The 18,318-nt window shown below is 48.3% G+C and overlaps 1 protein-coding gene across 4 annotated transcripts; it reads right to left on the bottom strand.

Annotated features, from left to right (window-relative positions):
* Positions 1-1,884: 1,884 nt before the first annotated feature.
* On the bottom strand, positions 1,885-14,724 carry LOC308403445 (bromodomain-containing protein 3-like). 4 transcript variants are annotated; one of them, XM_080892861.1, is made up of 12 exons: positions 14,589-14,724; positions 11,275-11,547; positions 11,083-11,194; positions 10,831-10,968; positions 10,611-10,755; positions 10,219-10,388; positions 9,737-10,132; positions 4,836-4,964; positions 4,559-4,765; positions 4,161-4,393; positions 3,790-4,088; positions 1,885-3,597 (listed from the first exon to the last, which is right to left on the bottom strand). In XM_080892861.1, the coding sequence occupies exons 2-12, from the start codon at positions 11,364-11,366 to the stop codon at positions 3,479-3,481; spliced, it is 2,040 nt and encodes a 679-aa protein (XP_080748987.1). In that variant the 5' UTR covers positions 11,367-11,547; positions 14,589-14,724; the 3' UTR covers positions 1,885-3,478. The 4 variants fall into 4 exon arrangements, with proteins under 4 accessions (XP_080748987.1, XP_080748986.1, XP_080748989.1 ...); XM_080892860.1 differs by having other exon boundaries at positions 14,558-14,708; XM_080892863.1 differs by having other exon boundaries at positions 4,583-4,765; positions 14,558-14,708.
* Positions 14,725-18,318: the final 3,594 nt, after the last annotated feature.

The following is an 18,318-nucleotide window of genomic DNA, read 5'->3' as shown; positions in this document are numbered from 1 at the left end:
TGCAGTAACTCAAAGATTCTGATAAATGAGAAGAGAAGAAGGTGTACTTTATTGGTCCCCGTGGGGAAAATCCCTCTCTGCATTTAACCCATTCACTCAGTGAAGCAGTGGGCAGCCATTGGGCGCCCGGGGAGCAGTGTGTAGGGACGGTACCTTGCTCAGGGGTACCTCAGGGTAGCTGTTCAGGGGAATCGAACCCCCGACCTTCCGATCATGGGGCCACCACTCTACCTACTGAGCTATCCCTGTTCAGACTGTGATGATGATCTGCTGTAACTCACAAAACCTTTTCTTTCACGTAAGGACTTTGGTGTGGTTCGAAGCAGCAGGAAATGAAACTCATGAAAAAGTCCAGAATTTGATCCTCCCTTCACATTTTCCCGTTCTGGTCCTCGGGCCTTATATTTGACACCCCAGGATTAAAGAGTGGTATAGGGGGTGGGGCGGGGCTTGTGTGTGTGGTGACTGTTTATTAGTTTAGAATTAGCTGCATGTCGACTCCGGCGTGTCACGAGGGAGCAGCGGGCTCGTCTCAGCCCCGCCCACTCGGTGCAGCCCAGGACAACGTCCAGCGTCACAGCACGCCTCAGGTGGCCCCGAGGACTTCTCTCACTTCGTCCGTTAGAGCGCGCTCGGTGACAAAAGAGTGGAGCCACTTGTTTTCAGTTTATGTGTTTATTTATGAAAACAAATGAACTCAGAAAATAAGGATCCCATATCAGTAATTACATCAAATAATTCACTTGTTTCGTCCCCTCTGCGTCTCTACGAGTGGAGCTCGCTCTAACCTCAGACGGCTACTTTACAGCTACTATACAGCGCTCAAACATACGCGAGAAAAACGTACGGCCGGAGTGCATGCAATACATAAAACCACTGTTTCCTTTTCTTATTAAAATACAAAATTAACTATGAGCGTCGAAGCTCAACCATCAACTAAAAACAAAGAGGAGGGTTACTGTGGCAACGAGCTGTCCGCCTGTCTGTCGCAGGGGTCCGGTCCATCGAGTCGTAATGCGCCCGCAAAACAAAACGTGGAGGCTAAAGGAAAGATCCGTGACAACAGATGACGATGCGGTGCCACCCGGAGGTCGTGTGATCACGACGTCAGATTATTCTCCAACACCTGCCATTTACAGGTTTCTTACCAGGTTACCTCCAGGGGGCACCACAGGTAAACTGATCTCCAGCTGGTGGTCGCCAATAATCAGGGGTCAGAGGAGCGAGGGGAGGTGAGGTTTTACTGAACACACCCCCTGGCTCCAGCCAATCGGAAACCATTTATATCATTGGGCATGTCGATTCAACAGTTTCAGTAAAACTCTACGTCTAATATTCATGATTCATCTTTGTTTGCGCTCTGCAGCTTGTACAAAATTCAGAACGCCACCGAGGACGCGGCGGTCAACGTCATGATGAATTTTTCAGAGAAAACAAACTTCCTGTTTGTCAATATTTCCTTTGCCAAGAACCGACACGGCGTCCAGGGATAAGAACAACTATGGCCGCGTCCCAGAGAGCCCAACACCATCGGAGGTGTAACCACAGATCATAGGTCAGAGGGCAACAGGCCTATCCGCCTGACACTGACGTCAGGTGATCAGAAATCTGACGCCACAATGCCCAACGTAAGCCACAAACATCTGCCGAGCGCTTGACAGACGGGTTTTTTCTGAAATCGCGAAAATGAGTCGTGACTGCGGTGGGCGTGGCATTTTCCTCAGAAATCGTTTCTTGCGTCCTGATGTCCTCCGAGCGGCAGCGAGCTCTAAAACCTTAAAATAAATTGTCTAAAAAGCTTTAAAAGAAACGAGGTGCTCCGAGTTTGGACCCTGACAGGAGGAGGCGGTACAGTATGAGTGGTTCTTTTTTGGCGGGGTGAGAATGGGGGCGGCGCTTGAACAGGACAGCAATAGAAAGACATTTTATATAGAGAACCTTATAAGACACAAACAAGTTCAGCACACAACCTGAAAATCAAAAACAGGAAATGTAGTGTTAAAAAAAAATAAATCAACGTCTCTGTGCTGACAGAGCCGTGCTGGGGGCGGGGTCAGGATCCTGTGACCCCACCCACATTGCCACGATGACCCCCAAGGACAAACAGGAAGTTGTGTCTAGGGTTGCAGGACCAGCAGGGGGCAGGGTTGGTCTCAGAGGTTTTTAAGGTGGAGCTGAAAGATCCAGAAGCCGGTTCGATCCAAAGGGTTGATCAGTCAAAAAAAAATGGTTTATTTCCCGCTGAGACGATCCATCAAGAGTCCACTTGGACACTTTTTAAAGCGTTACCTGATGAGGACTCAGCTCCAGAGCAGGCGGCATGGGCACGCCCTCTGTTCTATCTGCAGGCACGCAGTTTCCTGTTACGTGTTTTAAAGGGTTTAACGCCAAACTGAACCAACCACCATAAACAAAATCAGGGTTTTGGCCTGGCGCCGTCAGTTACCCGTCATAAATACCTCAAAATTTAAATAAAGTTTTGAATTAAAGATACTTTTTGTAACAACCTTCTGCAGAATGTAACTAAACATTCCACCACCAGGGGGCACCATGTCACCACTGACTGAGGTCAGGCCTTGTCCTCTTCGTTTTCACACTGGCACAGGAACGTACTCATACCCGTTTTAAATAAAGTTTACGCTGGTTTCATTTAGTGGCACAAACTGGTATTACACTAAAGTTCTTCCTTTTTCACCTCAGTGACACACTTTTAATTTGAAAAGCTTTTAATTTTAACATTTAAACTGGATTTTACAAAAAGTACCTTTAAACTGCTAAACTGTATTTTCCTGCTGACCCCGCCCACCGCCATACTCCTGCCTGTTTCCCACCTCGCTGGTTTTCTCAATCCCAGTTTAAAGTAGCAGACGGCACATCAGAAGGAGGGGCTAAACAACGCCTTGCCGCCAGGTTCAGAGAAAAAACGGTTATTTGTAAAACTGTTCTGTGATGTCACACGCTGACATCGTCAGGTCTTCTCTCTGCTGCAGCGCTGCCGACAGCTTCAAATGAAACGTGAGATGCGCTCATTCGTCTCAGTATCCACAAACCTGCTGAGATCACCTGCTCCTCCTCTCCAATGATACTTGTGGAATGTATTCAGAGGTCAGGGGTCACCACCGGCCGTCCACGAAGAAGAAAAAGACGAAGAAAGAAAGTCTCGACGGTTGCATTTCTGTCCACAGATCAGTAAGACTCCCAGACGGGCTGCCCATCGCTCTACCTGACTCCGCCCACATCCTTCCTCCTCCATCACTTTCTTCTGTCTGCAGTCCTCCAATAGCGGAAAAAATGAAACAAAAAACAAAAGCACTAGGAGCTAAAAAAAACAAACAGGTCAGCCTATTTACATCCAGTCTCTGTGTTTAAACGTGTGTGTAACAAGTTCAGAGTGTGTATCTCTGTCTTTGTGTTTGTTCAGGATGGAGGTGTGTGTGTGTGTGTGTGTTCAGTAACACGTGTATGTGTGAACGCGTGTTCAGTCTGTGTCGGAGGATGAGGAGGTTCCTGTCGAGGAGCTGTCATCGGAGGAGGAAGAGGAGCTGCCACTCAAACGACTAGCCCCGCCTCCTGAGGCCCCGCCTCCAGCTGCCTTCTCTGAAAAGAGAAATAAAGGAAGACAAGTCAATGAGACAGTCCCGGCCAGGTGACACCGTTTCTGTTGGCGCTCGATGATTGTTGCCTAGACAACACGGCTCAGTCGCCCAAGTCCAACGCTCACACGATGAACCCACCCCCCGTATCGGACTGCTCAGACATCGACGGCCGTGCTTTTGAGGCGGTACTTACGCAGTAGCTTCCTTTGCTTCTTCTGCAGGCAGGACTTGACGTAGCGCTCGAGCTCTCGGAGCGTGGAGGGTTTGAGCGTCTCGAAGTCGATCTCGATCTCGTCAGGGTTGGAGTCCCTCAGCGACGGCTCTCTGGTCTGGATGATGTGCACGACACGGCCCAGCTTCTCTCCCGGCAGCCGGTTGATGTCCAGACTCAGCTGCCGCTTCTCATCGTACGACATCGGCAGCGACGACTCCTCGCCGTCGTCCCCGTTGGCTGAGCCGCTGCCCGACGTCTTGTTGCCTTTCTTGGGTTGCCTGGAAACAGATTCACTGCGGTCACTATATTGTCCCTTTTCTCAGGTGGATTTGCTGAACACTGAGTCGTACCTGGTGGCCGTCACCGTGCTGTTGGCTTTTCTGGCTGGCGCCTTCTTCTGATTGGCCGGTTTGGGCTGCTGGGCGGCGGCCTTTGGCTTCTTCTCTTCCTCCATCTTGCCTTTATTTCCCTTGTCTTTCTCCTTCTCTTTCTTCTTCTCCTTGTCTTTCTTCTCTTTCTTCTTCTTTGGCTTGCTGACCGGCGCCTGGGACAGGACCGCCAGCTGCTCGTGCACCGCCTTCAACTGATGGAATAAACTGATTATCAATACCCGTCATCTGTGATCAATACACGGCCACGCCTTCACGGGGTGAGTCACAGGAGCCATGGATATTTCAAACATGAATGTCAAGTAAACAAATCGTGAAATCTAAAATGATAAAAAGAAGAAAACCAAGATGTTCTTGACCTGTGATTGGTCGGCAGCACCAACCTGCTCCTGTAGCTCAGCCAATCGCGTGGCCCGCTCCTCCTCAGAGTCGGACGATTCGTCAGAGGAGGAGTTGTTGCTGCTGTCGGAGGAGGCGGTGCTTTTGCTGACCACCGGTGTCGTGGTGGGGACCGACGCCTCCAGGCCCTCGTCAGGGATTTTAGCGAAACGCATTTCAAACACGTCCTAATGGCAGACGGGTTATCGATACCTGATCGCAGCGATCGATCGAGCAGGAAACGGAGGCTTTACGTACCTGCAGCTTGCGGGCCATGGCCACCACCTCGTGGTCTGGGGGGTTGTACTTGTAGCAGTTGGAGAACATTAACCTGACGTCAGTGGCGAAGCTCTGAGGGTCGCTGTACTCGCCTTTATCCATTTTTTTCTGTCAGGAAACAAAAGAACGTCAGAGATGGCGCCAAACCTCCCATTTGGACATCTGAAGGTGCGGAGTACAGACACCCAGCGGCGTTAAAAGTAGGGGTGCAACGATATTCGTATCGATATTGAACCGTTCGATACAGTGCTTTCGGTTCGGTACGCATGTATCGAACAATACAAAATCTTTAATTTATTTTATCAACTTTCCTTCTGATGATGCTGTCTGTGTTGAGCGCTCAGTGGATCTGCGCTCGACAGTGCAGCCTAGGCGGAGTAGTCGAGTGCAGATTCACTGAGTGCAGGGCAAGCTAGCAGACAGAAGTTAAGCTCCTTGCAACATGGCAAATTGAACCTCCCCCACCCTCATTCAGATCTGGCGTTTGGAATTATTTTGGTTTTCATGTGACGTATGACCCTGAAGGTAAGCGCGTCATGGACTAAAGTAAAACAGTATGTTGAATGTGCCACGCAATGCTCAATTACATGGGTGGGAGCTAGTGCGTTAGCGCAGTTAGCTCGTTAACGTGTTGGCCGTCCAGCCCCACGCTCAGGGCGATCCGCGGTAGCTCGTTAACGGAGATTTGCCGTGTTTTGGCGTTAACGTCATTTCAGATTAACGCTGACAGCACTAGTGTGAACACAACGAATATGACTGCACATTTACACCGACAGCATCCTCGTGCAAAGACAAAAACAACAAGCACGCATGCTACAAACTTTACCCGAGTCATTTAGACAGCCGTTAGCACAGGATTCTCCTTATGGGGACCTGATATGTTTAATATGCTGCTGAGAATATAGCCCAGAAGAAGCGCGTAGTATAGCTTTTATTTTGAAAGAGCCATTTCTCTGTAATGAACTCTCTTTTCCAAAGATGAGTGATTCCTCAATCAGATACAGGGCTCGCAATATCGCTAGCCCGACGTCCTGGGGCTAGCAATTTTTCCAGTCGGGCTACCAAAATCTATCTCTGCCCTGCCCGTCGGGCTATTGTAGGAAGGAAAAATATATGTCAATGCTTTTGCATTCTTTCAGAAATGTAGCTGGGTAATTATGTCATTGGCATCGGAGAGCCACTGTCAATGTGACATATTGAAATCGCGTTTGAATTTGCGCTTGTTTTTTTACTTTCACTTTGCAATCATGCGAACTGTGTATAGAGAGCGACAGCACTGATCTGTGAGTGATGATAATTTGTGCACCAATTCCTCTGACATCGTCTTATTAATTGTTAGCTTACTATGCAAACATGACAAGTGAAATCTCCCGCAGCTTAAACATGTGAGAGGTTGATCGCGCAGAGAATCGCTGAGCTTATGTGAGTGCGTGTGTAAAAGCAGCAGGATTTATATTTGACTACGATGACCTGGATGACTGAGAACCTTCACAGACAGATGTATATTTTAGTTCTGCTGAGCCAAATAAGACAGGTCAGGGTGAAGAAGTGACAGCCAAAGAAAAGCTTACCACAAAACGGAAAAGTTATGACAAATGAGACTATAAGGCAAAAAGAAAGTGCAGCTTTATGGTTTCATGGACAAAAGAATTTCTGTGGCTGCGATATGACGAGCTAAATAACCAGGGCTGCACATAAGTGGTCCGCAGGTGCGCATTCACTGTCAAAAAAAAAAACACGCACAAGATAAGAAGTTGCAACGGGTGTTTGCGTACATAAGATTTTCAGGAGGACAGACATTTGTTTAGAACTCTTAAAGATGTCGAAGAAGCTCCTTTAAGCAATTACTGTGATGTTCCTCCACCTCCACAGAAATGTCAGAAGGAGTCCGAACCACAAAAGAAGCGCGTATTCTCGGAAAAGTAGTTGCAGGAGGTGAGCTGGCTTCAAACAAATGATGAACGCACAGAGATGTGGTGCAGAATGTGCCGTGAAAATTTAATAAATGACAAATTAAAAAGGCATGAACATTTTTTTTTGTATCGAAAAAATATCGAACCATGACACCAAAGTATCGAACCGAACCGAACCGTGAATTTTGTGTATCGTTGCACCCCTAGTTAAAAGGTTCCAGTTTTCCACCAGAGCGAACTTTGAACCGGCCGCAGGGCTGGGAATCACCGCAGCCCACGATCTCGACATACAGTGGGGCAAAAAAGTATTTAGTCAGCCACCGATTGTGCAAGTTCCCCCACCTAAAATGATGACAGAGGTCAGTAATTTGCACCAGAGGTACACTTCAACTGTGAGACACAGAATGTGAAAAAAAAATCCATGAATCCACATGGTAGGATTTGTAAAGAATTTATTCGTAAATCAGGGTGGAAAATAAGTATTTGGTCAATAACAAAAATACAACTCAATACTTTGTAACATAACCTTTGTTGGCAATAACAGAGGTCAAACGTTTACTATAGGTCTTTACCAGGTTTGCACACACAGTAGCTGGTATTTTGGCCCATTCCTCCATGCAGATCTTCTCGAGAGCAGTGATGTTTTGGGGCTGTCGCCGAGCAACACGGACTTTCAACTCCCGCCACAGATTTTCTATGGGGTTGAGGTCTGGAGACTGGCTAGGCCACTCCAGGACTTTCAAATGCTTCTTACGGAGCCACTCCTTTGTTGCCCGGGCGGTGTGTTTTGGATCATTGTCATGTTGGAAGACCCAGCCTCGTTTCATCTTCAAAGTTCTCACTGATGGAAGGAGGTTTTGGCTCAAAATCTCACGATACATGGCCCCATTCATTCTGTCCTTAACACGGATCAGTCGTCCTGTCCCCTTGGCAGAAAAACAGCCCCATAGCATGATGTTTCCACCCCCATGCTTCACAGTAGGTATGGTGTTCTTGGGATGCAACTCAGTATTCTTCTTCCTCCAAACACGACGAGTTGAGTTTATACCAAAAAGTTCTACTTTGGTTTCATCTGACCACATGACATTCTCCCAATCCTCTGCTGTATCATCCATGTGCTCTCTGGCAAACTTCAGACGGGCCTGGACATGCACTGGCTTCAGCAGCGGAACACGTCTGGCACTGCGGGATTTGATTCCCTGCCGTTGTAGTGTGTTACTGATGGTGACCTTTGTTACTTTGGTCCCAGCTCTCTGCAGGTCATTCACCAGGTCCCCCCGTGTGGTTCTGGGATCTTTGCTCACCGTTCTCATGATCATTTTGACCCCACGGGATGAGATCTTGCGTGGAGCCCCAGATCGAGGGAGATTATCAGTGGTCTTGTATGTCTTCCATTTTCTGATGATTGCTCCCACAGTTGATTTTTTCACACCAAGCTGCTTGCCTATTGTAGATTCACTCTTCCCAGTCTGGTGCAGGTCTACAATACTTTTCCTGGTGTCCTTCGAAAGCTCTTTGGTCTTGGCCATGGCGGAGTTTGGAGTCTGACTGTTTGAGGCTGTGGACAGGTGTCTTTTATACAGATGATGAGTTCAAACAGGTGCCATTCATACAGGTAACGAGTGGGGGACAGAAAAGCTTCTTACAGAAGACGTTACAGGTCTGTGAGAGCCAGAGATTTTCCTTGTTTGAGGTGACCAAATACTTATTTTCCACCCTGATTTACGAATAAATTCTTTACAAATCCTACCATGTGGATTCATGGATTTTTTTTTCACATTCTGTCTCTCACAGTTGAAGTGTACCTCTGGTGCAAATTACTGACCTCTGTCATCATTTTAGGTGGGGGAACTTGCACAATCGGTGGCTGACTAAATACTTTTTTGCCCCACTGTAGCGTTGTTATGATTTCCATGTTTTACTCAGTACTACTGCAATAACCGGGGTTATTGCAGTACTACTACATACATTAACGTATATTATCTGCATTCAGCTGTACTCGTTCAACTTCAGATTACGTGCTCGGAGTTAAACTTTGTTTGTCAGTCAGAGTCATCTCATCAGGCGCCGCCGCCGCCACTGAAACCCGCTGTTCCCACGAGTAGCTGCTCCGGTCGGCTCTGCTCGGGTTTCCCAGTAACACCTGGTACCACGGGTCTTTTTAGTACCTGCTCAGGGGAGGTTTCAAGCGATCTGAAAATGTGACAGACTGCGTGCCATCGACGGGCTAATCAGCGGTGTCGCCTGATGAGTCGTGACTCATCGAAACCCAAGGGCAGCGGTTACATCGCACAACGCCGCGGTCCCTGAATGCGACACAGACCGAGCAGCAAGTACACGGACGCCTCCATGTTTGTTGTAGCGTTCATGTCACGTACTAATTATGTCATGGGACGCTCCGCCCCGTTGCTATGACGGTGATCACGCATATCAGGTGGTACTCGACTGTAACGGAAAACCAGTCAGAACTAATGGAAATGGAGCTTCAGTCACCGCAACATCTCACAAAATATGGAAAAAACGAATCGATCAGCGACTGAGCGGCTTTACCAAAGAGGAGGGGTCTGACTGTGTGCTGCACCACAAACAGGAGCAACAGCCTGCGGACGCTCACCTGTGGAGCTCCCACTAACACCACACAGAATGATGAGGGAAGCTCAGGTGTCGCCCACACGAGAAAACCTCGTCACTCTAACGCCTCGACCTGTTTGAGGTTCACTCCGTGCTGGCGAACGTCGTGACGTCACGGCAGCGTGGACGTATGTTCGGTTACAGCGAGCAGAAAAGCCCTCCCTCACTCTGGGTCAGTTCCCGCTCTCACAGACTTTAATTTTCTTTAAAACATCAAATCTGTGATATTGATTGTCACCGATCACGTTGTAGTCAGGAGAGTTTCTATGGCGCCTGCAGAGTTTGAACCACCGTTGACCTCACTCTAACCTCGTGTCTACGTGATGATGTCATTACCCGGATGGTGCTGAGGTCCATGGGGTGTTTGATGATGTCGTGGTAGTCGTGCAGCTCCAGCGCCTCAGCGTCCACGGGCTTGTAGAAGGGCCAGGCATAGGCGGCGTGCTTCTTCGAGAGCATCTCCTTCAGGATGGCATCGCAGTGTTTCATCTGCTCACCCAGCTTACCGCCTTTCCTCCCCCCGGGGCCGACGCCTCCGGCACCCACGTCCCCAGCCGCCAGGTCGTCCCCAGTGTCCCGCCGGGTCTTGGTGGGGCGGGCAGCGGCTTCACGGCGAGACGAAGCCAGTTTAGCCGGTTTGGCGTCCTGAGCAGACGGAGAGTCGGCGCGGCCGGCAGAGATGGCCGACGTGGTCGGAGTGGTGGTATCAGCTTTCCTCTTCACGCCTTTCTTCTGTTAGAGAGACAGACAGGTGGAGAGGGCGGGCTCAGGTTCTGTTTCAGGTCACATGACGCCATGTCGCCGCACACGCCTCTTACCTTAACCACAGGCTGGGCAGATGGCATCAAGGTCGCAGGAGGCTGAGGTGCAGACACAGGGGGCGTGGCCTGGACTGGTGTGGGCGTGGTCGAGATTACTGGCGTCTGAGAGGGAGAGGGGGAGGGATAGGAGGGGGGAGGGGAGGCTGAAGACTCTGCCTGTTGACTCACTGAAAGAGAGACAGGAAGTACTGTGAGTACTTCAGCAGTACTGCAGTATTTCCTGCACACGTTCAAGTGCAGGTGCAGGAGAGGATTCTGATCTACTGCCGCAAACACAGAACCCACACCTGATCAACCAACCACCAATTTCTCTCAATAAAGGTGAGTGCAGTGTAGGACCTGGGTGGAGACCACCTCTGGTACCGCAGCGTTACCTGTATCCGTCTCACCTGTGGTGGCGGCCGGCTGTTTGCTCTTGTTCTTGCCTTTGGGAGCCGGAGGCAGCAGAGCGACTTCTTCTTGAGGCATCTGAGCGACTTTCTGCAGGAAGATCTTCTCTAAAGCCTGAGCCATGAGGACGATGTCGTCTGTGGGCTACACACACACAGAGGTTAATGCCATCACAGCTGCACACAGCTGCACACAGCGCCCTGGCTCTGCCCCCTTTACCTTGTTGTAGATGTAACAGTTGGTGAACATGGTGTTGAAGTCCTGCATTGCCTCGCTGGCGCTCCAGTAATAATTGTTCTCCAGACGCTTCTTAATGGTTCCCATGTCCATCGGGTTTTTGATCACTTTGTGGTAATCCTGCACACAGCAGCGTGGTCAGGAAAACACTCAGCTGTGTGTGTGTGTGTGTGTGTGTGTGTGTGTGTGTGTGTGTGTGTGTGTGTGTGTGGCGAGAGAGCAATGGTGACTCACGTGCAGACACAGCTTGATGGCGTCCACGGGTTGGTAAAAGGGCCAGGCGAACTGATGCTTCCACAGCGTCTTCACCACCACGTTCTGCATGTACTGCAGCTGGTTGGTTTTCCTGAGACACACACACAGTCAGCACACACCATTCACCTGCCTCTAACAGCCTATCAGGAGTCTTTCTCGGTTGTGTCCTACCTGCCCGGTTTAGTGGGGTTGGTGACCTCAGGGGGGGGCGGGTTGGTGAGGGGAGGGGGGCTGGGGGGCGCAGCCTCAGGGGCGTCCGACATGGTGGACGACGGTGATGCAGCGATGCACAGTGGGACGGCAGCGTCTGACTGGAAGGTGAAAAAGGACTCCTTCTGTGGGCCGAGGCCAGGTGTGTGTGCACAGGTGTGTGTCCGTGCACGTGTTCAGTTCAGCCGCTTCAGCTCAAGTGTTCCCCGAAGAGACAAACTCCCATCGCACGACCTGAAAAACACAGAGAGAGAGGGGCGGTGATTAGGGGTTATTGATTCTGGGGAGGTAACGCTTTTAACCCCGCCCATCACACCAGTTTGAGGTCATTAACCATTTCCTGTCCAAACAGTCCGCGATCGTTGTTTAAAGTCAGCTCGCTGGTTTCCATCTAAAGCTGATGTCTCTCTAAGAACTTAATCGTACAGCGGCAACGTTTGGCTGGTCGGTGACGCCCGGCTAGCTACGGTGCCGCAGTTACACTAACACAAACAAACGAGCGCAGAGAAGCTGGAGGACGAGGGATGTTTGCCACCATACGTCTGGAGGAAGACGCTGAAAACTGAAACTTCAGCTCAGGTCGGTCATTTAGTCCTGACGCTCAGCTTCACGTCCTCGCTGAGAGCGAGTCTTCTCTGAAGCGTTCTGGAGATCTTTGGAGGCGGGGCTCAGCGAGGTTTTAAACTCTGGCCAATGAATGAAGTGCAACAGGTTAAATGGCAGCTGGCTGTTTGACCTCTGTGCAAACACAGCAGGGAGCTTCCAGGACCAGGCCAGCTCAGCTGCTACACACATCTGTACATAAAGCTTTAAAAACAGCTGCTTCAACATCTGGCAGCTAACGAGGTTAGTGAGTGTCATGACTACGTGTAAAAGCCCAGCCCAGAAGGCTGCGCGCTTCAGCTCTGCGAGAGGCAGTGAGGGTCACTCAGAACGAATCATCATCTACGGATCAGAAAAACCTGAGCACACAGGCGCAGCTGCAGAGCTGCAGGCTGTGGGTGGAGGTCAGACCCTAAGACCTGACTCTGACGTCGAAATCACTGCTTGGACTCGGAAAGCTACAGACTCCTCCAACCAGGATCCACAAACACCTGCTCCTCCTGTCTGAACTCATTCAAGGTACACTGAGTGGAAGCTGTGCTGCGGTTTGACCAATCAGAAGCTGAGATTCTGACTCGAGATCGTGGACACTTGGCTCTAGAGCAGAGGGAACATCCAGGTTGTTGTCATCGCTCAAGGACCGTCTCTGCTGAAACATCTGGAGCTTCATGAAGCTACAAACAGCACGGAGGAGGCCCGAAGCTCACCAAAGTTTTCCAACTCCTAAAAACTGCTACTTTCTACCTGAATCCAGTTTGATTCCAACACTGAGGCGCTAATAATCCAGAGCATCAGACACACAGCTGATCCTTGTGCCTCGCGCTGATTAGAATCTGACTCTCAGGCCACAATCAGATTTATCAACAGCAGATAATCAAGGCTGCAGCGACTGTTATTAATAAACTGACAGATGATCCACCCACCAACCAATAATCTGTTTAGTAATCAGAGAACATCCAACGCTGAAAAATTCAGCCATTTGTTGCATCAACAGACCTAACGCCGCGTGGGCGGGTCCCAAGTCAAACTTTATTCAACTAATCCTCGCGTTACACGTCCAACCCTCTCTCACTGGAGTCCATTGATAAACGTACAGTGACTCATCAGCTGTTGTTGACCTGCTGCAGGTCCAGGATTACTGCACGAGTTTTTCTCTCTGATCTGGACGTGTCCATGTGTTTTACTTCACGCTTTCTTTATTTCCTGTTTGAGTTCCTGTCACAAGAATGTACCAAAGTTTATCTTTACGATAGCTTGATTTGTGCGGTAAGACCGTCTGATGAAGGCCCGAGAGGCTGTTATCTGTTCATAGCAGCGGATGATCAGGGCTGTCAGTATATTTAAAGATCAACTGTTGATAGGTCTATAATGCATCAACTGATAACAGTTAACTGTTCTTGTTAATGTGTCGGTTTGCTTACAAACATTAGTTATTAATCTCTCATTAGCATGATTTCTTTGACCACACTGACCCTGAGTCTACAATGATCACGGCAGAAATCTGAGGGAAACTTGTGTTTATCCAATCAGAGCAGCCGTCTGATCCCGCTCAGCTAAACATTCAAATAAATAACTGTTAATCAAAAGTCACTCAGTGTTTTCTGTAATCCATTACCTGATCACTTAAGTTTCTTTCTTACACACCCACAGGTGGCACGTTACAGATTATTATTTTATGTTAATGGAAATTTCTGAGACTGTCACAAATCCAAAAGGCAATAAAGTGAAAATAAAGTATGCTGTGGACATTTTTATATTTTAATCACAAATGATGGAATTAAGACAACAGATCTGTGGGTAGTCCAGCCTTCAGTCTCTACTTGGAGTCTCTGCTGATTTAAAGCAACACCACGGGTCAAAATGAGAGAAAAGGCTCTGAATGTCAAACTGATGACAATTTATTCAAAAAACAAAACAAAAACAGGATGGTATTGATGTTATGCGAACTGGTGTACCCTAAGTGGGCATGTCCTGGACACACCTGGGACTGAACAGAATGATACCCGTGCTATGAGCTCCTGCACCCAACAGACGCCCTCAGGCCGTCTAAAACCGGGACCGGGACCCGGAGCGGTAAATCCGTGCAGACCCGGGGCCGCCTGTGCGCTGCTAATAGCCAAGCTAACCGCTACGAGCCACCGCTCCGCTGCACAAGGCAAACCGCACACATGACCTTACGTGGTGGCTGCACCGACACCCCGATGGCTCGTAGTGTCGGTGGATCTCTAGCCCCGGTGAAGGGGGCTGGAGCTCGGCTCTGGCCGCTCCACTTCGAGCTCCGCACAAACATCCATTTACCTGCTTTAAAAGATGGCGGGCACAGCAACAGCTAGGTGGCTAACGGAGCACAGCTCCGCGTCGAGGCCGTAACACGTCGGTAATAATACCCACGGCGGCCGAGGGGCTGACGAAATGCGTGCCGGGGTGATATATCGGCCGACGTGATCTAATTTGGCACACTCCAGGCGCATTGGCGCGGTTACATTTTGCGATATTTGCGGACGTTACCGCTCGATGTTTGGCTAGCTAACGCAGCATTAGCCTGTTAGCTGAGCTTTGTCTGAAGGCGCCGAGCGGCCAGCCAGGCTCCGACACTCTCCGCTCTGCCCGCTCTTTCCCTCCGCTCCCGGTACCCGCTCACCCCGCTCCTCCCGCTCACACACGCTCTTTACTCCGTGTCTCGGTCCTCCGGCGATCCCGCGGCGGCTGCGACTGCTTTCTGGAAGATTTTTATTTAGCCAAGTAGCATAATAGATGAGTTATCAGCTGTCTTGTCCGTACGCAAGCGCAGTGCCGAGCAGCATCATGGATTTTGTTGTGATTGCATTGGTTGGTCCGGCAGATGACGCGATGTGATTGGCTACGGCGTGCTTGCAGGGTTTTGATTTGTTGCTAGGTAGTGTGAAGAGCTGTGATTGGTGCAGGAGGCCGTTAACATGCACTGATTGGCTGAGCCGATAACCGGGCTCTCGTGATTAGCCGGTAAAGCTGACGGGATTCGGAATGGCGCCGCGGATCGAACTACGTCTCCCAGCATGCACCGCGGCAGCGCGGAGCTGTGCTGACGCTGATCAGTTATAGATACCTAAACGAGACTTTGAAACACTGTGTCTGTAAATTGGTGGCGAACAGCCTTTTAAATAAAACGATGAAACGTCACGGTGAAAGAGCACAAGCCTTAAAACACACTCGGCACTATTCAGCAGCTTAAATACTTCAGTCTGTGCACCAAAGTCCACCTGAGCGGTCACCGCGCTGTTCCTCACATCAGCACCAAACTCACCTGGAATACCTGCAGAATAATGTTCATGCCAGTCCTTCAGACACTGAACACAAGCTGGGACAAAGCTGGGACCTCCACCAAAGACCAGAGGCGATGCTGTAGAGCCGAGTCATCCTGTAATGTCCGGAATGAAGGCAGAGCTTCCTTTAGAAACTCAGTGCTCATGTGTCCACAGCAAAAAGTTAAACAAACCTCTTTGAAGGTGGAGGAGCAGCACGATCAAAGGTGTCTCATCTACCTGAGACCAGCAACAGAGACACTGATCACTGCACTCAGTGGGACATACAGACCACGTTTCGTCAGCATGTCTACAAACATCTTTTTTAGTAGGACTATTTATTATTACTCGGTCTCTTGAGGTTCTCTCTGGAGCTGACAGTATTATCTAAGACAGCACCGAGGTCATTCCCACAGCAGGGGTGTGAAACAGAAGCCCGGGGCCCAGAATACCCCGACAAAGATCCAGCCTGCTGGTGGCTTTGGAAAACGTAAAGGAGGACATCAAATTTGGTGATAGCAGAATCTTTTCTGTAAAGACTGAAAGTGGGCTGTTTGTGGCCCGTGATGTGAAATAAGCTCTACAGTCTGTATTTTTGGCCATCAGTATAAACATCTGGGCACGCTTTTTGATTTCAACACTCAGGGTGAGTCGTCACGATTTACTCGCGTCCTTCCTCAACATGTAGGTGACTCTGTCATCTGTGAGTGTCAGAACCAATTACAAAGTAACTTGTTACTGTAATCACATTTTTTAGTAACATAAAGTTAGTAATTACATTAAAGTCCTGCTGAAGTCAGCTGATTTCAGTTTGTGTGGGAGGAGGACAATGGTGGCGTGGTAACTTTCAAGAAGTGAAGCCATAGACCTGACTTTTATTTTTATTGCAGAAAAGAACAAGCGTGATGGCACGTGGAAACAGGCTAACACACCGCTAGCCAAAAAGTCAGAGTGATGATGAAGTATGCAGACCCAAGTCCAGCAGCCAGAGCCTGGACAAAGGCAGTCAGGCTGCAGCCTGGTTCTACCTGTTTCTACAGTAGGATCACCGTGACGACCGCTTTGAAGTCTTCTCATCTTTGCTTTGTTTGTATGTAACAACTAACTTAAAGATTGTGTGTGTGTGTCCTCATTAGGATAGAGATCAGTGTGTGGGACTGTACTCTGAGGTTTATATTGTTTAGAACTATAATTATCAAATAATGAGTTTTGGGTCATTTTACTGAGTAATGAGTAATGTAATGAATATTATAGCAAATTACTTTCTCGGAGCAGTAATTAAGTAATCCACTGTATTACTTCTAAGAAAAATAATGAGTAATATGTTACCTTTAGGCAGCACGGTGGCACGGTGGTTAGCACTGTTGCCGCACAGCAAGAAGGTCCTGAGTTCAATTCCACCATCAGGCCGGGGTCTTTCTGTGTAGAGTTTGCATGTTCTCCCCGTGTTTGCGTGGGTTCTCTCCGGGTACTCAGACTTCCTCCCACCGTCCAAAGACATGCAGCTTGTGGGGATAGGTTAATTGGATAATCCAAATTACCACTAGGTGTGAATGTGCGAGTGAATGTGAGCGCGAATGGTTGTCTGTCCCTGTGTGTTGGCCCTGTGACAGACTGGCGACCTGTCCAGGGTGTACCCCGCCTCTTGCCCTATGACAGCTGGGATAGGCTCCAGCGCGCCCCGCGACCCTGAAAAGGATAAGCGGAAGCGAATGGATGGATGGATGGATGTTACCTTTCTTGAGTGTGTGTGTGTGTGTTGTAATGATGTGTGCGAGAGAGAGAGCCTGAATGAATGAGCTTGTAATAGAAAGCGCCTTGGCTGCTCAGAGCAGAAGAGTGCAGTAAAAGAAGTCGTAGAGTTTGCAGAACCGACACAAAGACTGTGAATGTCTTTGCCACACACTCAGTGACACTGTCAGGATCATATGTACTCATGCAGAGTCAATCCCAGGCGTGGCTATTTTTTATTGTGCATTATTGTTTGGAAGACTTTAGTGTTTCTATAATCTTTTGTCACATTTCCTGGTAGTACTATATAAAACGTGTTACTCTTGTCTTTCTCTGTGTTTGTTTGTTAACATTTCTTTGTAGCATTCTTGTATTTCTTTATAATATTTGTAGTGTTTTGTAGTCTTATAGTATTTTGTGCATATTTTGCATTTCTTCACCATTATGGCTTTCTTTGTGGACATTTGGCCTTATCTAATGTCAGCCCCATTTTTTTGTTTTTTTATTTTATTTTTTATAGTCTTTCTTTATATTTTTTCTGTATAGTTTAATCATATTTCTTTACAGTATTTTAAATGGTAAATGGCCTGTATCTGTATAGCGCTTTGCTTAGTCCCTAAGGACCCCAAAGCACCATCCACACACTGGTGATGGCAGCTACGTTGTAGCCACAGCCACCCTGGGGCGCACTGACAGAGGCGAGGCTGCCGGACACTGACGCCACCGGGCCCTCTGACCAGCACCAGTAGGCAACGGGTGAAGTGTCTTGCCCAAGGACACAACGACCGAGACTGTCCAAGCCGGGGCTCAAACCGGCAACCTTCCGATTACAAGACGAACCGCTAGCTCTTCAGCCACGATCGCCCCAGCACATATTTAACATATATTTTTCGTCTTTTAGCTTTTTGTTGTTTATTAGCATGTTTTCTTCTAGGATTTGTTTTCAGTGTTTTAGCATGTCTTGTAGATTATTACTATTTTAAATAGAATAGAACAGAATAATCCTTTAACTGTCCCACAAGGGGAAATTTGGTTGTAACAGCAGCAAGAAAAACACATATACAAACAAACAAACAGCACACAGGACACAGAACAGAAACATACACAATTTTTTTTTTACATATATAGCATTTTTGAATCTCCTAGTCATTTAGTATTTTGGTCATCTTTTATCTTTTTTTTTTACATTTCTTTAGAGTATTTTAATTATTTAAGTATTTTCTGTACATTTGTAATCTTTTGGCATTTTACAGTAGTATTAATATTTCTTGTGCTTTGGTTCTTTTTTAACATTACTTTGTGGTACTTTATTGATTTTTGTAGTCTTTAACTATTTTCTGTAGTTTTCAAATACATCTGTACTATTTCAGCATGTGTTGTGTATAAACGT

Source organism: Rhamphochromis sp. 'chilingali', assembly GCF_963969265.1.
Source record: "Rhamphochromis sp. 'chilingali' genome assembly, chromosome: 10".
In the NCBI taxonomy this organism is placed as follows: Eukaryota; Metazoa; Chordata; class Actinopteri; order Cichliformes; family Cichlidae; genus Rhamphochromis; species Rhamphochromis sp. 'chilingali'.
The sequence above is the reverse complement of the archived record's forward strand: the minus strand, read 5'-3'. Positions and strand labels throughout refer to the sequence as shown.